This window comes from Quercus lobata, chromosome 6, assembly GCF_001633185.2.
Source record: "Quercus lobata isolate SW786 chromosome 6, ValleyOak3.0 Primary Assembly, whole genome shotgun sequence".
Lineage (NCBI taxonomy): Eukaryota > Viridiplantae > Streptophyta > Magnoliopsida > Fagales > Fagaceae > Quercus > Quercus lobata.
The window spans coordinates 42277681-42302019 of record NC_044909.1 but is presented as its reverse complement, the minus strand read 5'-3'; the positions used below and the strand labels follow the sequence as shown (position 1 = coordinate 42302019).

Genomic DNA, 24339 nt, shown 5'->3' with positions numbered 1-24339 from the left:
GAAGTATCTCTTTAAACCTTTTTTAAAAGTTTCATTGAGGCTCTCGCCTCAAGTGCCTTAGGTAAAGTGTGAGGTGCTTGCCTAGGCTTTACAGTGTAAGGTGCCTCAGACCTGTTTTGCGATTCCAGGTCTTTAGAGGCACCTTAGTTTTGCTTTACCTTGCCTAAGTGCCTAGCTTGCTATTGACTACACTGGTTCTTATGAGAAAAGATGCAACTTCCTATTGAGCTCATAATATTATGTATATAATCTTTAAATATGTTCTTTTCCATTGCTATCTTTCTATTTGACCAGATATGCTAATGGTAGGGGTACCTTGCAGCTTCTGTTTTGAAAGAAAAGCTTTCATCTTTGGGTGCATCTGGAATATTAGCTGAACATCAACTTCAAGCACAACTGCAAGAACATCATCTTAAAGGGTGAGTTCAGAATTATAGTAAATCTAGAGGAATATATTTAATCAAGACCATGGGAAGTGTAGGTTGGAACTCACTTCTGATAATGTAATAATAAAATGTCAATGGGTTTATGTATTTTTAATTTGGGACCATTGGTCTTGATCTTGGATGCTCAATATTGGATACTATCAAGAAGGTATTTCAAACTTCGTGGCAAATTTTATATGTGAGCACATACACATATGGCTTTTGTTAACATCTAGTACACAAGCTACATTATGACATGGACTAAAGTTGTGGACACGCAGTTCGTATAATCTAGATTGATATGTTACATGCATGTTTATTGTTATACTTTAGAAATATGTGATTAAGATTGGGTTTGTGGAAGTGGGGTAAGGTAACTCTTATTAAAAGTATTATTTCCTCCTTACCTACTTATTTCCTTTCCATACTCCCTATACTTGGGAAGGTTGCTAATCGCATGGAGAAATTACAGAGAGATTTTCTTTGGAGTGGTATCAGTGGTGATTCTAACCTATGTTGAGTGTTTACAGTCTCTCTTGGTTTAACCTCACAATCTTTACAACATCTACTATCAAATTTTTGAGTAAGGATGAATTCTATTTGACTAATGCTTGTCCCTCTTTTGAAAATAATTAAGTGTGAGACCCTTTTTTTAAACCAAGTGTTCGTTGATATCAAATCATATGTTATTGCAAAGTCTAGTATAGAATCTCTTGATTCATTCATTACTCCATATCCTCGACCTCCATGTACTCTTTCAAAACCCTCACAATATATTTTCCAACATGATCATTGAGATCTCCTTCAATAAAAATCTTTTCTACATTGGGTAACCCTTGAATCAATTTCTCCGTGTCCTCCCAAAATATTTACTTAATGGATTCTTCTAGCCCTATGTGAGGATCATACGCACTAACCATATTAATTTCATTTTTTCCTAAAACAAGTTTTATTAACATAATTCTATCCTCTATCTTCCTAACCTCAACAACGTATTTTTTAAGACTTTTATCTATGATTATCCCTACCCCATATCTTTTTTATCTTTTCCCACATACCATAATTTATATCTTGTATGTTCAATTTCTCTAGATCTCTCACGTACCCCATTTAGTCTTTTGAAGAAACTATTTTTATTCTCCCCCTAGTTATTGTATCTACTATTTTCATTAATTTTCTTGTTAGACTCTACATTCCAAGTGCATATACAAATCCTATTTTCTTGCTCTCATCAAGAGCCTTGTATCAACTGGTTAGCACTTCTTGATGTTTCCAACGAAAGTATCCTGGGTTTTAATTCTCCCTTTCCCATCGTAATTATTAAATTATCAAAAAAAAAAAAAAAAATTCTTTACTTGCACTCATCCACCAACGTGTGGGAACTCTTGCCCATTTTCACTACACTAGAGCACCAATGTAGCATGTCACTTATGGGGAACACCTAACACTTGCCCACTTTTCACTGCGTCTGGGGTTCTATGTATCGTGTTGCTAGTAAGGACGTCCCAAAGTGTATATGTAGTGGATCTATTCATGAATTAAATGACTAAATATTATGTATTAATTCGTTGAAATCAATATATTTTCTCATTGCTAAACTTCTTACAATTTAATTTCCTCTATTCAAGTCTAATCTTATACACTCAAAATTTTCATTATAATTTGTTGCATTCTCGAATTTAATGTGATTTATAGTATATCATTTTTAAAATTTTATTTTATTTATAGGCAAGCTAGACATACATCCTGTGGTAACCAATGATCATATCCTCCACCTTATTCCTACAAGGGGGGAGTTGTTGTTTAAGTTAGCTTTTTGCCCATAAATATTAAATAGTGAGTATATAGCATGAAGATTGAAAAAGTAACAATTCCTTTATAGCCACTGACAATCTTTATATGAATGAAACTCTATCTTCATTGAAGATTCTCTCTGAGTATATAAATTTTGAAATTTACAATTTTCCTATATTAAGTTCTAACAATTGTGTCCCGTATGGCAGCCATAGTCAGCTTACAATAACAGACGTTGCTCGGAAGGCTTTTCTTTACAGTGTATGTGGCTTGCTTTTTAAATAATTTTTTATCTCAAGTATATATTGTCAACTATGCCTAGTCATAATGAGTATAGATGTAAAAAATTTTGGATCTGGCAAAATTGTTGTGGTTTAACAACTTGGTTCATCAGACTGTTTTTTCCCTAAATGCTTTTGGGAACCTTCATCATTTCTCCAATTTTTAATTTTATTGTTGACTCATTAGTTCTACATGATTCTTATAGCATTTTATGGAAGGTCATGCAAAAAACGCTCCAATATCTCGGCTGCCACTCATCACTATGTTGGATTCTAAACATCATCTAAAGGACATTCCAGTTTGCCAGGTAACTTTGTTCATAATTTAATTTGATTTTGACCATAATATTTATGTTGCCTTTGCTATAACTTGAGTATGACACCATCACTGGCAGCCATTTCATTTGGAGCTAAATTTCTTCAATAAAGAGAACCGCGTTCTTCATTATCCTGTCCGGGCTTTTTATCTGGATGGCGTGAATCTAATAGCATATAATCTATCTTCTGGAGCAGAGAGTATCTACAAGAAACTCTACACATCGGTAATTTTGAAAGTGGTTTATTCTTTGTGAAATATTATGATGGCTGTATCTTAAAAAACATATACTTTTAATACAAAGTTTTCATTAGGTCATGGTTTTACATTAGTAACTGCAATATTGTGTGGACAAAGCCACTAAGTTGTTTCTATTTTTTTCCCAGATCCCTGGAAACGTGGAATACTATCCAAAGTACATGATTTACAGTAAAAAACAAAGCCTATTTCTTGTTGTTTATGAGTTCAGTGGCGCTACAACTGAAGTTGTGCTTTATTGGGAAAATACTGATTTACAGACAGCGAGTAGCAAATCTAGCACAGTCAAAGGTTTGTCTTTATTTGGAACTGTTTTTTTCCCCCTTTGATGTTTCTTAAAATTATCTACCTTTTCAGCAATATAACCAAGTAATTCTTCAAAAACTGTCTTTTCTAGGTCGAGATGGTGCATTTATTGGCCCCAATGAAAATCAGTTTGCAATACTTGATGATGACAAGACTGGACTGGCTTTATATATTCTGCCAGGATCAGTTTCACAAGAAGCTAACGAAAAAAATGGAGCAATGGAAGAGAACCAATCTGCCGATCCTAATGTTGGTTCCATTCGGGGTCCAATGCAGTTTATGTTTGACAATGAAGTTGATCGCATATTTTCTACTCCACTAGGTGCTTGGGAAAATAGATTTTCATGTTTAATATACCTATCTATATAATGTAATATGCTGATCACATTCTTCTGTAATTGTAGAGTCAACTTTGATGTTTGCTTCTCATGGGAATCTGATTGGCTTGGCCAAACTAGTTCAAGGATACCGCCTTTCAGCTGCTGATGGCCAGTATATATCGACAAAAACCGAAGGGAAAAATTCAATTAAGTTGAAAGTAAATGAGATTGTACTTCAGGTAAAATTTTCATTAAAATTTAGGACTTGTTTAATAGTGAATGATTCACTAGGGCATACATATTGTTCAAGTAGAAGCCTTGAAAAATATAGTTGGCATAGTTGTGTTGTTGGTTTTGCTAGAAAAAGCCCTGGTAGCCCTATTTATATATTTATGTTAAATTATTTGGGGAGGGAGGATTTAAACTTGGACATCTCCATTGGAAATACTAGGAGGTGCTAGTTGAACTACAACGTTCTTGGTTGTCCTTGTAGCCTATATAACAAGGTATTGATAATGTATTTGTCACTGAGCTAAAAAGCACCGGGGTGGACTAGTTTTAATACATGAGGGCTGTTTTAGAAAGCTAAGTTGCTTAAAGAAAAGAAAGAATGAACTAGCTCTTCAAGAGACACACTCTTGGAATCATACCTCATAGGTAGAGATTTCTTGGATTCAAATTCATCTAGTTACAATGAGGGCAGCCTTGCTCTTCAAGAGACACGCTCTTGGCTGCCATGTGATTGACCAAAGCCTAGGCTATTACACTTATTACTAACAATCTTATCTACTAACTAGCTTTCTATTACAAGTAAAAGGAACTACTTATCATACAACATAAGAACTAGTAAACAACTAGCTTTAAAAATGAACTACATTTTGGGGGGGAGCTTTGGTTTAGAGACAAGGGTTTCCTAAACTAAATATAGGTAGGAATTATGTTAAGAAGGATAATTTAAGGATTATGGAAGGTTTGGATTTGAAATAACACAAGAAAAGAGAGTGGTGCTGTCCAGTACCTGTGAATAGTATTGACAATTGTAAATCCGATATTTTTAGGGTTTTTGGATGTTAATGTTTTGTGAGATGGAATTTTTGAAAATTACATGTTGCTGCTTGCTAAACAAGGTCTGGTTGAGGCTGAAAAATAACAAAAAGTAGGAAAAGAGAAAAGAACCCTATTTGGGCTTTACCCAGCCATCCAAACCATGCTTCTTGGGCCCAAGCATATATGAAGTGGGCGATAACTCCTCTAGGAGCAGCGCGATCCCTCTGGCCTACTCATCAGCAACACCAATGTGCCCTTCTGTTTCACTGGTTCTCTTGACAGCCATGGCAGAGGCGCTGGACCAACAGAAGGTGGCTTCGTCAGAGTTTCACCATTGCTTTTCCAATGGGCTCAACGCTAGTGGTCTCGCAGTGGCTCCAAGAACACCTGACAACATCTCAAAAGGTCTTTAGAGACTATCCCAGTCTGGTTTTGTTGATTTGGGTGTCAAGGGTGGGGATGAAGATGGAAGCAAGAGGTGCATGAGTCTTATTTAGGGGATGGATGATGTGACTACAAAGCTGATAGATGTTTTTGAGTTTGATCAGCCCAATTTACCGTTGATTCCATTGACGATAGAGAGTGGCTTGTCTGGGATGTGTGTTTCGATGAAGGAGGAAGTGGCTTTCCCAAAACTAGGTTCGGGTGAGAATTTTTCAGATTTTACCCCTCTACTCACTATTGTTCCTCCAGGTGCGGCTTTGTCGGCTGATATGCACAATGATATAGAGGTATTGGGTCTTGGCAGTACATTGGAAATTTCTAATTGGCTGAAGCAAAGAATCCCAGGGTTTAGTAAATTGGTTGGGCTCCTTGTAAGTCGCCATGAGAGATTGAGTATTGCTTATCTTCAACGGTTAGAAAGGGAGATGGAGGTTGACAGACTGAGGCAGAAGAAAACAACTGTTAATTGAAAACTAGCTAGTTCTACAGGTAAAGGGCAGAGAGAGTTGAGGAATTTAATTTCCTCAGTTAATTATGATGGGAGGTAGTTTGGTTGTGTAGTAGAAACAGTAGTGGGTTGTTACAGTTTTAATGAAGTTGAAAATGATTTCTTGGAATGTTAGAAGTTTGAATGACTCTCAGAAACGTCTAGTAGTGAGAGGTTTATTACGTGAGTGGAAGTGTGATGTAGTATGCCTTCAAGAAACAAAGCTTGCTAGCATGATAGATAGATGGTTAGTAGTTTATGGAGCTGTCCGTATGTGGATTGGGTGGCTTTGGATGCTGATCAGACGGTTGGAGTATTGATTTTGTGAGATAGGAGGGTTTTCGAAAAGTTGGAAGTTCTGGTGGGTTCTTTCTCGGTGTTGGTCAAATGGCAAGGTGTGGGGGATGGTTTTATTTGGGCGTCCACAGGGGTTTATGGCCCAAATGATAACAGTGTAAGGGGACAGATGTGGGATGAGTTGGTCGATATTCAGCAGTACTGGGATATTCCTTGGTTTTGTATTGGGATTTCAACATTGTTCGTTTTTAGAGTGAAAAGAGGGGTGGTTCTCGTCTTACTCCGGCTATGGAAAAATTTTCAGAGATTATTGAGGATTTGAATTTGATTGATTTGCCTTTGGAGGGAGGGAGATATAATTGGTCTAGTGGCACTGACCAACCTTCCATGTCTAGGATAGATAGAGCCCCGACGTCACATGATTGGGAGGAACACTTTCCAAACGTGATCCAATGGATTTTACCGCGGCCTATTTCAGACCATTTCCTGATTCTTTTGGAGGTAGGGGGTATGGCAAGGGGGAAGATGTGGTTAAAGACAAATGGGTTTGTTGATGGAGTTTACTCATGGTGGAATCGCCATTCTTTCCCTGGTACACCTAGTTATCTGTTTGCTAAAAAGTTGAAGGCTTTGAAAGAAGACATTATTAAGTGAAACCGTAGAGAGTTTGGCAATGTTGGTCGTTAGAAGAAGGAATTACTGGGGGCTTTAGATGTACTTGATGCTAAGGAGGGGGATCTTGGACTCTCTGAGGCGAAGATCCTTGAGAGAAATGCAGTGAGGTCTCAAGCTGAGCGTCTTATATCTCTAAAGGAGATCTCATGGAGACAGAAATCAAGGATGTTGTATATTAAGGAGGGTGATAATAATACTAAGTTCTTCCATAAGGTGGCGAATTCCCGTAGAAGGTATAACCATCTGAGTTTTTTGGAAGTGGATGGGGTGATTTATGAGGAGGGAGTAGAAGTGGCTACTCAGGTTGTTCAATTTTACAAAAGTTTGTATCAAGAGACAGAGAAGTGGAGGCCTTTTGTGGAAGGTTTAGAGTTTGATTAAATTGGGGGGATGGAAAGGGGCTGGTTGGAAAGGAGGTATGAGAAGGAGGAGATTTTATCAGCTGTCCAAGAACTGGAGGGGATAAAGCTCTAGGTTTGGATGGTTTCTCTATGGCTTTTTTCCATCATTACTGGAGAGTTGTGGAAGGAGATGTCTTAGCGGTCTTTGAAGAATTCTATCAGCATTGTAAGTTTGAAAAATCTTTCAATGCTACTTTTCTAGCCTTGATCCCTAAGAAGAATGATGTCTCTAATATTTGAGACTTCAAACCTATTAGCTTGGTGGGGAGTATTTATAAGATTTTGGCTAAGGTTTTGGCAAATCGTTTGAAAGTGGTGTTGGATAAGTTGATATCTGAATCTCAGAATAGTTCTGTGGGAGGCAGATAAATTCTTAATTCAGTTCTTATTGCTAATGAGTGTGTTGACACTACCTGACTGTCAAGTTGACAGTCAGGTTAAGAGTAAGATTCCGGGGGTGAATTGGGAGGCTCTTTTAAATTTGTTGACGAGAATGGGCTTTAGGGAGAAATGGTGTAGATGGATTTGTACGTGTATTTCCACAGTTCAATTTTTTGTGTTGGTTAAGGGTCTCCAAGCTGATTTTTTTGGTAGTTCCAAGGGGTTTGAGACAAGGGGATCCGTTGTCTCCCATGTTATTTTTGGTTATGATGGAGGTGTTTAGTAGGATGCTGAAGAGAATGGAGGGGGCAGGTTTACTTCGTGGCTTTAGGGTTGATGGTAAGAGGGGTGAAGGGGAATGCGTTTCGCACCTGTTTTTTGCAGATGATACTATTCTTTTTTGTGATGCAGATGTGGAGCAGCTTCTACATATTCGTTTGTTACTACTTTGTTTTCAGGCTTGAAGGTCAATGTGTCTAAGAGTGAAATAGTTCCTATAGGGGAGGTGAATGATATGCATGCTTTGGCAGAGATTTTGGGTTGTTGGGTTGGGTCTTTACCAATGACGTATCTAGGCATGCCGTTGGGAGCGTCTCATAAGTCCCCCTCTATTTGGAATCCTATATTAGAAAAAATTGAACAGAAGTTAGGCAGGTGGAAGAAGCTGTATTTGTCGAAAGGTGGTAGACTGACTCTGCTAAAGAGTACGTTATCTAGCCTCCCTACTTATTTTTTGTCTCTTTTCACCATTCCTACTCATGTGACTAACAAAATTAAGTTGTAAAGTGATTTCTTATGGAGTGAGTCCAAGACACATTTGTTGGGATGGGATAAGGTTTGTATGCCTATTGCCAATGGTGGATTAGGAGTTAGGAAACTAACCACTTTCAATAAAGCCTTACAAGGAAAATGGCTTTGGCGTTTCGGGTTTGAGGAAACTCGGCTTTGGAGAATTGGAGGAGGGTTGTAATTGCTAAATTTGGGGAAGGATGGGGGGGTGGACTTCCAAGTTGGGAAGAGGTGTCCACAAGTGTAACATGTGGAGAAATATCCAGATGGGTTGGGATGCTTTTAGCAAAAACATCCAATTTAGGGTTGGGGTGGGGAATAGAGTGAAATTTTGGGCAAATCAGTGGTGTGGGGACCTTCCTCTCCATTTAGCTTTTCCGGTCTTATACAATTTTGCTACTAACAGAGCAGCCTCTGTTTACTCTTCTTTGATAAGGCAAGGAGCGGGGGATAAGAGAAGTTGGGATGTTCATTTCATTCAGCATCCTAATGATGGGGAGGTGGCATTGGTGGATGATTTCTTTCATTTCTTGGCAGCAAATTTACCTTTAACAAATGATGGTGATAGTTTTTTTTTTTTTTTGATAAGTAACGGAAAATATATATTAAAGAAGAACACAACCCTGTACATAGGAAATGTACTAGACAGGCAAAAACATCAAGAAACCAAATGACAATGATCAAACAAAACAAGAAGAGAAAAACAAGAAAAAGAAGGTAAAACTAAACGTGAATCGAGAAGAGTAAAAAAGAAAAAAGACTTAAACAATGAACCGTTCGTGACTCTCAAAGCTTCTAGCATTCCGTTCCCGCCAGATACACCACATCAAACAGTGCGGCACCATCCTCCATATAACTATATTACGATGACGCCTGAAGTTGCATGACCAACATTCCAACAAATCCACTACCCTTTGCGGCATCACCCAACAAATACCAAACAAGGAAAAGACCATACTCCACATCTCAAAAGCTAAAGGACAGTGAAGGAGGAGATGATCAACAGATTCCCCACACCTTTTGCACATAAAACACTACTCAAGAACAACAAAATGCCTCTTCCAAAGGTTATCAATAGTTAGAATCTTGCCTAAAGCAGCAATCCAAGAGAAAAAAGCTACCCGGGGGGAACCTTCGATTGCCACATCATTTTCCACGGGAAAGAAGTGGCGGTAGAGGGGGAAAGGGAGTGATAATACCTGCTCACCCCAAAACCCCGACTGCTGGCTGGCTGGCTGGCTGGCTTCCAACAAAGTTTGTTGGAACCAACACCTCGCACCTTAGTAGAATAGATCAAAACCATACACGAATCCAAAGATTGTGACTCTTGATCATTCACTAAGCGGCGAAATTGTAAGTCCCAAAAAATTCTCCCATTTGCATAGAACATAACCTCAGAGACTGAAGCATCCCTTCTCCTACTAATATTATATAAATCTAGAAACACCTCCTTAAGAGGACTATCCCCACACCACACATCAGCCCAAAACTTCACACGAGTACCATCACCCACATCATACTGAAGGAACTTTGAAAAATTCAGCCAGCCTCTTCTAATGGACTTCCACATACAAACACCATATGCCCCAGACACGGATTTTGTACACCAATCACCCCACTCATTCCCATACTTTGCCCCAATGACCCTTCTCCAAAGGGCATCATTCTCCACACCATAATGCCACAACCACTTGGCTAATAAGGTAGAATTAAATCTTCTCAAGCACCGAATGCCTAGCCCTCCATTCTTCATTGTCCTACATACCTTCGACCAATTAACTAAATGAAGTTTACATTCGTCACCGATACCATTCCAAAGAAAGTCTCTTTGTAATTCCTCCATCCGCTTGGCCACCTTAACTGGAATAGGGAAAAGAGAAAGAAAATAAGTAGGCAGGCTAGAGAAAGTACTCTTAATAAGGGTAACCTTGCCCCCCTTAGATAAATACAATCTCTTCCATCCAGTTAGCCTTCGCTCCATCTTCTCTAAAATAGGATTCTAAACCGTCTTATCTTTAAAGGAAGCACCCAACGGAAGACCTAAATATTTCAGTGGAAGAGTAGACTCACTACAACCCAAAATCTCCACTAGCTCATGCAAATTAGGCACATCCCCAACTGGAACCAATATAAACTTTCCTAGATTAATTTTTAGCCTTGACACCTCCTCAATTCTAGAGAGAATCCCACGCAGAGCTGTTATATGATTGTTGTCAGCATCACAAAAAACAAGAGTATCGTCTGCAAACAACAAATGAGACACCGTCAACAAGAAACCAGTTGCATTCCTCGTATGAGATGAAAGTTGAGGAAGAATGGGGATTTCAATATCCATTTGTTTTATCATAAGTTGCGTGGTTCTTCTTCCATTGTTTTTCCTTGAAAAGATATTTGGAAGGTTAAGGCATCCTGGTGTGTCTCTTTCTTTGTTTGGATAGTAGCTTGGGATAGGATTCTCACAAGTGATAATTTGCGGATTAGGGGTTTTGATTTCGTTAACTGGTGTATCATGTGTCATTGTGGGGAGACAATGGATCATTTGTTGTTACATTGTGAGAAGGCGCATCATTTATGGAGTTTTGTCTTTAGAACTTTTGGGATTTCGTGGGTTCTCTCATTTGGAATTGGTTTTGGAAGCATTCATCTAACATTCGGAATTTAGTTTTGTTGTGTTTGATGTGGTGCATTTGGAGGGAATGCACTGGCGGACTTTTGAGGACTTAGATTGATCCGATGACCAGTTGCTTGCTCTTTTTACCAGTTCTCTTTTTGATTGGTCTAGGGCTTGTGGATTCACATCTAGTGAATCTCTCCCTTTGTTTTTTAGCTCTCTTTTTCTTTGTAATTAGTTTCTTTTCATTGTTTTTGCCCTCTCTCATTTTTGTAATCTTTATGCTTTGTGCTTCTTTGCATAAAGTAGTTTTTTGAATATACATTGTTAAATTACCGATTGTCCCAAAAGTTTAAGCTATCAGGAAATTGTGAGTTTAATCACTTAACTATAATTTTAACACTCCCCCACACTTGTGGACCTAAATTTCCCCTTAATAAGTGGGGCACAACAAGTGAGAATTTAACATTTTAAATGGGAGGGAGAGTGAAGACAGGGATTGAACTCAAGATCTCCTGCCCTGATACCATGTTAAATTACTGATTGTTCCAAAAACTTAAGTTATCAAGAAATGGTGAGTTTAATCACTTAATCATAATTCTAACATACATCTTTCTTACTTATCAAAAAAAAGAAAAAAAGATTAGGAAAACCTTGGATTCTCACCAAGGCCTTCTAGAGTCTCACCTAGAAGATTTTCAATGGACTCGTTACTAAAGAAAGCATTAAAAAATGAATTTTTATTAAACTAAGTTCTCTCTAATGGTTTAAGAGTACTCTATCAAGCTTGCCTACCTATTTCCTCTATTTATTTCCTATTCCTGTTGATGTTGCTTACAGTAATGAAAAATTGCAGTAGAAATTTTTATGGGAGTGGTATGGGGGACGAGACTAAATATCATCTAGATAGATAAAATGGGTAGATGTTTGTACTCCTATTTCTTCAAGTGGTTTGGGTATTAGAAGATTGAGGCTTTTTAATGAAGCCTTGTTAGGAAAATGGTTGTGGCGTTATGGCCTTGAGAGGGATGCTTTATGGAGAAGAGTGATAGAAGTATGGTAGTGAAGGAAGGGGGGTTTGTACTAACCTAGTTCTTGACCCTTATGGAGTTAGTCTATGGAGAACTATTAGACAAGGTTGGCCTTCTGTGTCAAGCCACATTCTATATGAAGTTTGGGGATGGAACACGGGTGGCAAGATCGATGGTGTGGGGAGAGCTCTCTTGCTATTTGTTATCCCGAGTTGTTTAGGATTTGTCGTAATAGGGAGGCTGGTGTGGCGGATTTTATGCAATTCACTAATGTAGTTCTTCACCAGGATCTACAGTTTGTACGGGCCATTCAAGACTAGGAATTGGAATCTTTGATGAACTTTATGGATATCATTTATGGTATGGTAATTAAGGGGATTGGGGAGGATAAGATGCGTTAGAAACCAGATCATAAAAAGAGCTTCAAGGTTAGTACTTTTTATTTACTTCTGGGTGCCCCTCCAAGCACCAGTGATCAGTTTTTCCCTTGCAAAGTCATTTGGAGATCAATGGTGCCATTGAGAGTAGCATTTTTTGTATGGACTGTTGCTTTTGGTAAGATTTTGACAATTGACAACTTAAGGTTGAGGAAGATAAGGATTATAGATTGGTGTTATATGTGCAAATGTAATGGTGAATCTGTTGATCACCTTTTCCTACATTGCTATATTGCTTCAGACTTATGGTCCATGGTTTTGGGTTTGTTTGGAGTTCACTGGGTGATGCCAAAATCTGTTGTTGAGCTTTTTAGTTTGTTGGCAAGGTTGGTTTGGTTGTCACTGGAATAGTCATATTTGGATGATTATTCCCCATTGTTTGATGTGGTGCATTTGGAGGGAAAGGAATAGCAAGAGTTTTGAAGACATCGAAATTCTATGCCTGATCTCAAGTTTTCCTTTTTTTAGTTCCTTATTGGATTGGTTGTCAGCCATGAGGAACCTTTCTTTATTTTCTATTGTTGATTTATTAGATTTTTGTAACTGATTGTTTATCTCAGCATATTTCCTATATACTTGGGTGACTTTTTTTTTTTATACAAATTTATTTCTAATAAAAAATAAAAAAAAGAAGCCATATGGCTAGCTTATCTAGTAGCAAATTCCTAACATAATTTAGAAAAGCTAAAAAGTCCTAGTTAGAGAAGAGATTTCCTAATAACAAAAGAGGACTCAAACTAATCCGATCAAGGTTAAAATAAGCTAGACTCATAACCTAACAGCTACTAATTTATATGCAAATATCTCAAATCTGTGAATTCCTAAAATGGCCCTGGAATTAGAAATTTCTAATATGTTTTGGGTGCATGTATAACTTACTAATTGAAAAAAAAAAGTATCAGCCTCTGATTGTCAAACATTCTGGACAAGGTGTTGACTTGCTTGTATCTGTGACAAGTCTTTTTTTTTTTTTTTTTGGGGGGGGGGGGGGGGGGTGGGGGTGTGGTTGGGGGTTAGAATTTGATTACTTTCATCTCTTGCATAGTTTGTTGCATTATTATTAGTTTACTATTGAATCTGAAATTAAGTATGCGTTGCATAATGATAATCTTAAAGAATTTCGCACATTACTTCTGATCAAGACTTTTTTTATTTTTTTTAAGTATGCAAATTGTTAACATATGACAAGAATTAAAATAATAATAAAAAATCAAAGAATCATGGGACTAAATGACATCCTGCGACTCTATTTCCTCCACTGGGTAATGGACAGATTTCTATGAGGGTTAAATTGATGATAAATTTCATAATCTCAAACCCCAGCCGTTAGTAAAATGTTGCTGAGATTGTGGGTTCAAGACCCACTCGATGCATGTGTAACTTACCAATAAAAAGAAGGGCTTATAACCTCCCAAGTCAGTTGGCATTTCTTAATGAATTAACTTTATATAGAGGGACTCCAGTTTTCATCTTTGAACTTCCACTCCCTTTTCCACATTCTTTGAAAAAGTATCTATCTCTCTTAATAATTAGGATAATAAGGTCTGATGCCACGTTGCCAAGAGCTATTACAGTGGTGATCGGTGATGCTATGATTGGACCAAGAGTGAGTCATTGTTTTGCATCTTGATAGGAACCTGTGGATCTTATAAAACATTGGTCCACGGAGCCGTTTTGTGCGATTATATTTTTATATTTCCTTCTCTCTTCACCTATCAAAAAAGCAATTAGGATATGACATTCTTTTTTTGATAAGTAAATATTTTCATTAAAAACTGAAGAAAAAAAGTCACCCAAGTACACTATCTGTATACACAGGAAAGCAGGAGAGATTCTAGTGCATCAATCTAAGATTGAAGCCAAACAAAGTTTCCGAATTTGTGATGCTTGTAGAGAGAGAGAGTGTCTGTGTGTTTACACCTTGCTGTGTATTACATATTATTTAATAAAATACAGCATATATAAGCAAAATGTTCCTTGTTCCGCCAAAACTTATATTCTGAGGTCTTCTATGTCAAGATCTCTCTGACAGTCAATACAACACTTTTTTTTACTGCCCTAGGGTTTTTAACACTACTACCCTAACCTATAAAGCATATCACCTCTGAATTATAATGTACCAAGTAATCTCATAATGTCCCACCTTTGTGTGTGTGAGGAGAAAGGGGGGGGGGGGGGGGTGTTTGGAAGCAGTCAGACAAATATAAAACATACAACTCAAGACTTTGCTTGTCATGCCTCCTGTCTAACATGTTATATAATCATTATTTTTGTTGATATGGATCAATTTTCTATTTATACTGTTATTTGATGCTGATGCATCTTGCATATAGCCTTCATTACATGCATCCCTATATTTTTCAATTGACATTACAATGACACTGTTGTGGATCCCATTCAATTAAGTGTACAAAGATCTTAAATATGCTTATTGAATCTTGCATTTTTCTACTTTGATAGGTCCACTGGCAAGAAACTATTCGAGGCTATGTTGCTGGAATTTTAACTACAAAAAGGGTGCTTATAGTTTCGGCTGATCTTGAGATATTGGCAAGCAGCTCCACAAAATTTGATAAAGGGCTTCCTTCAATATCCTGAAATAAAATGGAATGAAATTCATATATATATATATATATATATATATTATAAATAAATTTTATGATTGAGGTTTCAAATGCTTCTTTGAACACTTAACTAATGTGCACTTTAGATCCCTTCTATGGGTTGGGCCTGCACTTCTCTTTTCTACTGCTACTGCAATTAGTGTGCTTGGCTGGGATGGAAAAGTGAGGACCATTCTCTCCATCAGTATGCCTTATGCTGGTATGTATTTTATGCCTCTATCCTGGAATTGTTTCCAATGACATGTTAGACCAGTCATCAGTCTAGTGTACTTTATGGTTAATAAGTTATCAATTGAAATCCTACTGTAAACCATTATCCTTCTGACCTATCAAGACAAACTTCTCTTATGCAGCTCTGGTTGGTGCTTTGAATGATCGATTGTTGCTCGCTAACCCGACAGAGATAAATCCTAGACAGAAGAAGGGGTTTGAGATCAAGAGCTGTCTTGTTGGGCTTCTTGAGCCTCTTCTTATTGGATTTGCCACTATGCAAGAAAGATTTGAGCAGAAGCTTGACCTGTCAGAAATATTGTACCAAATAACATCAAGGTTTTTCTTCCCCTTTCTCAGCCTATAGATGTTCTGTCATTCTGGAACTTGTAATTTTTTATCATCTATGAAAATTTTACTTCTGCATGTATAAATATTGGATTTTAATGCCTTAATGAGTTCTGACATCTCAAGTTGTTATCTGAATGAAGGTTTGACAGCTTGCGTATAACTCCAAGGTCTCTTGATATTCTTGCTAGAGGTTCTCCTGTTTGTGGAGATCTTGCTGTGTCATTATCCCAAGCAGGCCCTCAGTTCACTCAGGTGAGTAATAGATAATACGTTGTTTTGCATGTTTTATTACCAGTCTTATCTTTTTTCCTGAACATGTTGTAATTTTGAACTTAGGTGTTGCGGGGTGTCTATGCTATCAAGGCTCTCCGTTTTTCTACAGCTTTATCTGTTTTGAAAGATGAATTCTTGCGTTCTAGAGATTATCCAAGATGTCCTCCAACCTCTCATTTGTTTCACCGGTTCCGGCAATTGGGCTATGCTTGTATAAAGTATGCAGATTAAACAAAAATTTTGATTTAAATTTCTGATGCTGCAAATATCTTTCCTGGAAATATATTAAACCTACTAGTGATTATCATAATAATCTTTTATTTCCTAAATAGCTGTGATATTTCAACTAGTAATTTATTTTGATATATGCTTTTTTTTTAGTCCCATCATGAGCTGGTGTCTGAAAACAAGCGGTGCTGGAAATCCTTTGTGGGGAAACTATTTAATTCTAATATGATCTCTAGGCATTCTTGTCAATATTCTGTCCTGGTTTATGATTGCCCCTGCTAATTTCCTTTTCCTGAATATTGTTCTGTGGCTTGTCTGTAGCAATTATTTATTTTTTTTTTTTTTTCACAATTCATATTGAGCTGGTGTATAAAATCCTGGCTCCTCCTTAAGTGGAACTCATGTTGGCTATGTGCTGGGGGTAGGAGTTTCTATACTTGTGCTGTGGTTAATGGTTATTCATGTTTCTGGTTCCATGGAAGATCTGTTATGACTTATGATATTGCTGGTGACCAAATGAGATGACTATGTGTGGAAGTTAACCATTGTTTTGTTGAAGTCCTTTGATAAGTGTAACGATATGCATGCAGAGTCATATATGTGCAATAGCTAGTAAGATAAGACTTGAGAGGTATATGAACGAAAGCATTTGGGAGAAATCAATTTTGTAAGATCCATACTGCACTGGGCATACTGGATATCTATACTTTGGCCTAAGGGGTAGTGTACATGAGATTTTTTTAATGGAAGTTATTGTTTATTTTCATACTTGCCATTTTGTTATTCTTTTCCTTGTTAATGCTTTCTATTCTGTTATGTATTTAGGGGGGAAACATCAAGGTCGTTGGCAAATAAAATGTATATAACTCTGGAATAATGTTAATGAGAATTCATTTTTTGTTAGTAAATTTGAAGATTACTTACTAAGATTAGTCTATTCTTATTCTTGGAATCTTGTTCATGAGCTATGCTCGTGCTAAGCATCATATTATTTTTATGGTTAATGCTGCTCTGTAGTTAATTTGTGGCCCTATTTTTTATAATGTAAATGTTAACGACAGCAACATTGCATGAGCACCTCTGATTTTTTAAAAGTTTCTTTATAATATAGGAGATTCGTAGACTCAAGAATGGAAGTGGAGTGATCATTTTTTTTTTTTTTTTTTTACTTATTGTGGTCTGGGGTTTTGGTTTTCTAAATTACAATGAAATTGCAGGTTTGGTCAGTTTGACAGTGCAAAAGAAACTTTTGAAGTTATAGCGGACTATGAAAGCATGCTTGATCTGTTTATATGCCACCTTAACCCCAGTGCAATGCGGCGTCTTGCTCAAAAATTGGAAGAAGATGGCACTGATTCTGAATTAAGGAGATATTGTGAAAGGATTTTAAGAGTCCGCTCTACTGGATGGACACAAGGCATTTTTGCCAACTTTGCAGCTGAGAGTATGGTTCCCAAAGGACCTGAATGGGGTGGTGGAAATTGGGAAATCAAAACCCCAACCAACTTGAAGAATATTCCTCAGTGGGAGCTAGCTGCAGAAGTGATGCCATACATGAAGACTGATGATGGTCCTATTCCATCCATTATTACAGATCACATTGGTGTGTACCTGGGTGCAATTAAAGGAAGAGGCAACATAGTAGAAGTAAGGGATGATAGTCTGGTTAAAGCTTTTACACCTACAGGTGGTGACAAGAAGCCAAATGGACTTCAAATGTCTTCAGTTAAAAACATGCCTAATAAGTCCAATGGAGTGCCTGATGGTAATTCTAAGGGTGATTCCTTGATGGGTCTGGAATCCCTTGGCAAACAGTTTGCCAGTTCCACTGCTGCAGATGAGCAGGCTAGAGCTGAAGAAGAATTTAAGAAATCGATGTATGGTCCTGCTGCTGATGATAGCAGCAGTGATGAGGAGGGAGTATCAAAAACAAAAAAGATACACATTAGGATACGTGACAAGCCAATAGCATCTGCTACAGTGGATGTGAATAAGATTAAAGAAGCAACGAAGCAGTTGAAACTTGGTGATGGATTAGTTTTACCCATGAGTAGGACCAAGTCATTAAGCAGTGGATCGCAGGACCTGGGGCAGCTTTTATCCCAACCTTCTGCTACCAGTGGAATGGTGACTGCTCCTATAGCGTCTACCCCTGTTGATCCGTTTGGCACTGACTCATTCACACAGTCCACAACAGTATCACAGCCTGCTTCTATAATTATGGGTGCAGGGGTTACAGCTGGACCTATTCCGGAGGACTTTTTCCAGAATACAATACCTTCTTTCCAGGTTGCAGCCTCACTGCCTCCTCCTGGAACTTATCTTTCAAAATTGGATCAAGCTTCTCAAGGGGTTGAAAACAAGTTAACACCGAACCAGGTTAATGCATCTGAAGCTAATATTGGTCTTCCTGATGGTGGTGTTCCCCCTCAAACCACCCAACAACCTGTTGTTTCATTTGACACTGTTGGACTTCCTGATGGTGGTGTCCCACCACAATCCTTGGGTCAAGCAGCTGTCCTACCAGTGTCTCAGGTTCAGGCAGTTCAGGTGCCGCTTTCTTCACAACCTCTTGATCTTAGTGTCCTTGGAGTTCCGAGTTCTGCAGATTCAGGAAAACCTCAGGCCCCTTCTGCTTCTCCCCCATCTTCTGTGCGTCCTGGACAGGTAAATATAGACATGCATACATATATGTTGAAGGACAGGTAAATATAGACATGCATACATATATGTTGAAGTGCGTACATAAATACATATGTACATGCACACACTTACATATAAAAAATACTCTTTCCCACAGTTTGTACAAGTGTACAACAACAGCAACCAAGCTTTAGTTCCAAATTTTTAGGGGTCGGCTATGGATCCTCACAGATTAAGTCGGGGTTGGCCACATATATTCTTTTCCACCATTTTATTCTATCCATAATCATACTCTTAGTTGCTTCCTTAATTGACATTTTTTTTTTATTAGTTCTGTTAGTGTTATTTTTGGTCTTTCTCTACCCTTTTTTTAATCAGTAAATAAAAACTTCATTAAAAAAAAGAAAAAAAAGAAAAAGAAAGGAAAATAAAAAACAAGAAAGAGAAGAAAATTCCTTGGTACACAGGATGTGTACAAGGAAAGCAAAAATCTAAAACTGAGGGTATGTCAAGACCACTCAAAGCAGTCCTCCATTCAAACAAAGTCAGAAGGAAAATGTGCTTCAACTCGATGATAGGATGCTCCTCTCCTTCAAAGATTCTGTTGTTCCATTCTCGACATATGTTCCACATAATAAACCATGGAATAACATCCCAAACAGATGCTGACCTATGTTGCCCAACACCTCTCAACCAACAAGCAAGCAACTCAACCACTTGTTTAGGCATAACCCAGGAAAATACCAAACAAGCTAAATACAAAGGACCATCAATTAGAGGCAAAGGGACAATGAATGAGTAGTTGGTCCACTGCTTCCCAATCATTTTTACACGTACAACACCTGTTAACAACACAAATATTTCTCTACATCAAACTATCCAAGGGAAGGGGTGATTACCTCTGTCAAATAAGATTGTATAGAACAACTTCACTTCAAAAGAACCTCTGGAAGCTACCCACACAACCTTTTTTATTCTCTCAACTTGAATCAACTCACTCTCTTTCAAATTAGTATGGGCAGAAAATGAAGTTCTAAAGCATAGGAAATTCTTACCTTTTTTTTTTTTTTTTAATTGGAGATTCTTACTCACCACATTACCTCATATGATTTTTTATAACAGTGGACAAAAACTACCAATTATTGGTATCTTATGTTAATTAAATCATGTAGTAACCAATAAAGTGTTTAAGAAACTACAGTTTTTTCTTTTCTTTCTTTAAATATGATAATATAAATTCTTTAAAAAAGTGCAAGATACAGCGCTAGCCTTGTACAGAGGATGTATACAAAAGAATAGAAAAAAGAAAACAAAAAGAAACAGAGAGAGAAAAATTAGTGACTGACGAGTAGATCATCTAGAAAGTCCATGACAGTAGCTGTGGAGAAAGTATAAAATTGGAAATTTCACTTGAAAAGCATCTTCGGAAAGAGACTTAAGATGTGGCAAGGGTAACTCCTTTCCCTCAAAGGTACGAAGATTCCTCTCATTCCAAATGCACCACATGAGGCATGAAGGAGATGCTCCCCAAACGTCCCCACTTCTAAGGTTGCTCAACTTCCCTTCCAAGAATCCAACGTAGCAAATACTAAATTGGGCATTACCCAAGTGACACCAAATAAACATTGCAATAACTGCCACAGTTCCCTAGCAATGGGGCAATGTAGAAGATGGTCCACTGACTTCCCATTGGATTTACACAGTCAGCACCAATCGGCAACTATAATTTTCTATTTAAAATTCTTTTTCTTTTTTTTTTCCGCAATCTGAAAAGGTTGGGAAGGGGGGGGGGGGGTTGTTGTTGAGTAAGTTTGCAACAGAGAGAGGCTTTTTACTTTGAGCTGGTACATGTAAAGGGGAAGCTTTAAGAGAATGAAATTTGTTGACAATTTAATCCATTGTCTTTTCTTTCCATATGTATGCTTAGTATAATCTAGCTTGCCTCATTCAATCTAATTTCAAGTCTTTTTCTCATATCAGGTTCCCCGTGGTGCTGTTGCTCCCATATGTTTCAAGACTGGACTTGTTCATCTTGAGCAGAATCAACTTCCAGATGCATTATCTTGTTTCGATGAAGCTTTTCTTGCACTAGCTAAGGATCAGTCTCGTGGAGCTGATATTAAAGCTCAAGCAACCATCTGTGCTCAGTACAAGATAGCAGTTACTCTTCTTCAGGTATTGTCATCTGTATTCAATTTTCAAACAGATTATGTACAATGAGCTATTATTTCTTGAGGCCAAATGGACTGCAGAATTGCAGGATTTCCTTTAGTGTTGTTTGGAACTGTCTTCCTTTTAATGATGCTTCCATATTGATTTTAAGATTTGTGAACTGATGCGAATTGTGTCCTACTCCTATCTAGCAGTAAAAGACTAAATGCACTTTGCACATTGAAGGGGTGGGTCTTAGGGTTTATTCTAACTATTCATCAGAAAGCATTTTTGTAACTGATCTGGGAAGCACTAACCTTTACAGCCAGATTTGGACATAATCAGACAATTGGAACAGTCTAGAACAGTCATTAGATTATTCTGACCCCACTTAGAGATGCCATTCTGGGTGGCCAACTTTTATTGAGTAGAAGAGAGCTTAATAAGTGTAAAGTATTCCATATGCAGAGTGATGTCACTGTTATAATATTTTTCAGAACCCACATGTAAAGTTTATTTTTTGAAATTATAGTGTATGTTGTGCTATCTATTTTGACTACTGCTCATTCTGCATACTTTCTGTTTGGGGTAAATGTTAACATGATCTGGGTGTTTCATGTTTTGAGCTCTAACCAGGGCTTAAAAGAGTTGGTTTATAGTGGATAGCATGTTATTCCAGCTGGCTTTACTGTTGAAGTCTCTTTTTCCTATTCCTGCTGATGTAGCTCTTCGGGAGAAATTACAATGAGATTTTCTGTGGTGGGGTTTACATGAGAAATCTAATTTCCATTCAGTGAAATGGGACAAGTTATGCTGGCCTTGTCAAAATGGTGGGTTGGCTGTTATGAAAATCAGATTATTCAATGAAGCACTATTAGGAAAATGATTGTGGCATTTTGGCGAGGAGAGGGAAGCATTTCAGAGAAGGGTTATAGCTCTGAAGTATGGCTCTATGGAGGGGAGCTGGTGCATGAAGGCAGCCCATGGTGCTTATGGGGTAAGCCTTTGGAAATACATTTAGAAGGGGTGGGACACTTTTTTGTGTTTTATCAAATTTGAGGTGGGAGATGGGTCTAATATAAAGTTCTGGACAGATGTTTGGTGTGGTGATTCTACCCTCAAGGTTTTTTTTCCTGAATTGTACTGTATTTCTCGGAACTAAGATGCTTTCATAGCGGATCTTTTACAATCTAGAAATGGGTTTGATTCATTGGGGGTTGAATTATAATTGAGCAATTCAAGATTGGGAATTGGAATCTCTCTCTATCTTTTTTGATCTATTGTATTCCATTAAGGTGGAGGGGGGGGGTGCTTAGAGTATATAAGCTATGCTGGAGGCCTTTGATTCAGAGAGATTTTGAGGTTTAATCTTATTATAGACTATTAGCTCCTTCAGGTTCTGATGATTTCCATTGGAAGAGCATTTGGAAACCGCTTTTCCCCAATAATGTGGCTTTTTTCCTTTAGGTTGCTGCTTTGGGGAATATCCTTACAGCAGAGAATCTGAGGAACGGCCTGCCAAAATTTTAATTTTTCTGTTATATAGTATATCTTGTAAAACCATTTCTGTGAAATAGATTTCTAGATGAATTGAGCTTCAACTTTCTACCAAAGGTTTCTCAACTATTGCCATTTGATCTGAGATCTTGTAACTGGAATAAAGTTTTACCTTTTAAAATCTTACATATGAACTTTTGACCTATTGGTACAATACTCTCTTTTTGTTGACATTACCTCTTTTTCATGATTGTGTTTCATTTGTATTCCACCACAGGAAATTGGGCGGCTACAGAAAGTTCAAGGCCCAAGTGCACTCAGTGCAAAGGATGAGATGGCAAGACTTTCACGTCATTTAGGTTCTTTGCCTCTTCTGGCTAAGCACCGCATAAATTGCATCCGTACTGCCATTAAACGAAACATTGAGGTACAGAATTATGCTTATTCCAAGCAGATGCTTGAGCTCCTTTTTTCCAAAGCACCTGCAAGTAAACAGGACGAATTGAGGAGCCTGATTGACATGTGTAATCAAAGGGGTTTGTCCAACAAGTCCATTGATCCATTGGAGGATCCTTCCCAATTCTGTGCCGCCACACTCAGCCGTCTGTCAACTATTGGGTATGATGTTTGTGATCTTTGTGGGGCCAAATTTTCGGCTCTTTCAACACCTGGATGCATTATATGTGGCATGGGAAGCATTAAGAGATCAGACGCACTTGCAGGGCCTGTTCCTTCACCATTTGGCTGAGGTCCAAACGAGGGTAATTTTGCTCTAAACTATACACTTAAGGATTTGGAACAATACTGTTTCAGGGTTCTTCCACCTCAAGAAAGCCACTGCTACAGGATATCCTTCGGCAAGTTTCCGGGTTGCTTATTGAAGAGAAAAAAAGTAGCAGTACAAATGCGTAAATAATGTATAATTTCTCTGTTTGTATTTGAGCTTGTCAATTCATTTTATTATGTTAGTTTCATCCCACCCATTGTTTATTGTTGTATTATTCCACTCTATAGGGTTGTCGTGGCAAATCATTCATTTTTACTAATTTTGTAGAAATATATCATACCAGCCTTATTCGTGACGTCCTTTGCATAGGCATTGAAAAGAAAATGTTATATTGGTGTGATTTTGCAGGTTTCATTGTAATACATGAGAACTAACGTTTTTATATGAATTTATTAACTGTGAGGTTCTTGCATGCCTTGCGGCAAAGCAACAGCTGAAGCCAGATAGTTTTTAATCCATCGGTCATTTCTCAGGCCACTTAATTGACCCATCACAATATGATCAGCAAGGTTCATTTTAATTTAATTTGTTACAGCTGTGACTGTGAGAGACATGTCTAGCTGGACTTCCACATTAAGCCTGTGAAGATTTGGGGGTTGTCCCCACCTGAAAATGCAGGAAATGTGCCTCACAAGCATGTGGGCTCAATATCTGTGGAACTCACGTGCTTGTAAAAGGCGCGCTCCAAAAAACTGGCCTACAAGATACTGTTTTCAAATGCTGAGTAAATAACAGAAGTATGAACAGCATAAGAATATGCTGCCAGTATTTCCTGTTCCAGTGGGCTCTGATGCTTCCATTCCAAACCTGCAAAGGCTCTGTTAATAATAGAAGTATCCAGAAATAAACAAAACCGACTTTAGTTGGCTGTCAGTGTCGATTTGACGGTTGAGGTTGAGGTTGAGGATGAGGTTGACTGAACATTTTGTTTCATATTTCACGAGAGTCAATCGAAAGCATGTTGTCGCCTTGTTCAACAAGCCTTTTTCTGTCCCAGTACCCTAATCTTGGTCGTTTTCTTATTATGGGACAAAGTTAAATTCTAAGGTTTCACTTGCTTGCCTGTGTCTAGTTCTCTTCCAATGGAATGTATAGGCCAGTAAATTTTTGCCGATTGCTTTAGTGAAAGATGGCGAATCAATCTTGAGAGAGAGAAAGAGAGAGCATTCCAAACGTGTCAACTGTCAAATCATTATAAAAAAATTTTAAAAAAATTCTGGGATGCGCTCTATCTATTGAAAACGTGACTACCTTATGAAAAAAAAAAAAAAAAAA

The 24339-nt window shown here is 37.8% G+C and overlaps 1 protein-coding gene and 1 non-coding gene across 2 annotated transcripts in view; both read left to right on the top strand.

Annotated features, from left to right (window-relative positions):
- The window catches only part of LOC115949614, a 44105-nt gene extending 20635 nt beyond the window's left edge, over positions 1 to 23470 (top strand). Inside the window, exons 11-25 of the mRNA XM_031066890.1 lie at positions 323 to 419; positions 2429 to 2480; positions 2707 to 2808; positions 2896 to 3042; positions 3203 to 3365; positions 3472 to 3702; positions 3785 to 3939; positions 14761 to 14889; positions 15006 to 15123; positions 15278 to 15473; positions 15626 to 15737; positions 15822 to 15976; positions 17204 to 18653; positions 20610 to 20804; positions 22555 to 23470. Of these exons, the coding sequence (XP_030922750.1) occupies positions 323 to 419; positions 2429 to 2480; positions 2707 to 2808; positions 2896 to 3042; positions 3203 to 3365; positions 3472 to 3702; positions 3785 to 3939; positions 14761 to 14889; positions 15006 to 15123; positions 15278 to 15473; positions 15626 to 15737; positions 15822 to 15976; positions 17204 to 18653; positions 20610 to 20804; positions 22555 to 23025 (3773 nt within the window). The 3' untranslated portion in view covers positions 23026 to 23470. The remainder of the gene's footprint in view (positions 1 to 322; positions 420 to 2428; positions 2481 to 2706; positions 2809 to 2895; positions 3043 to 3202; positions 3366 to 3471; positions 3703 to 3784; positions 3940 to 14760; positions 14890 to 15005; positions 15124 to 15277; positions 15474 to 15625; positions 15738 to 15821; positions 15977 to 17203; positions 18654 to 20609; positions 20805 to 22554) is intronic.
- Positions 13842 to 13990, top strand: LOC115951066. The gene has a single exon (XR_004083202.1). It is a non-coding gene; the product is annotated as a small nucleolar RNA snoR2/U65 (small nucleolar RNA).
- Positions 23471 to 24339: the final 869 nt, after the last annotated feature.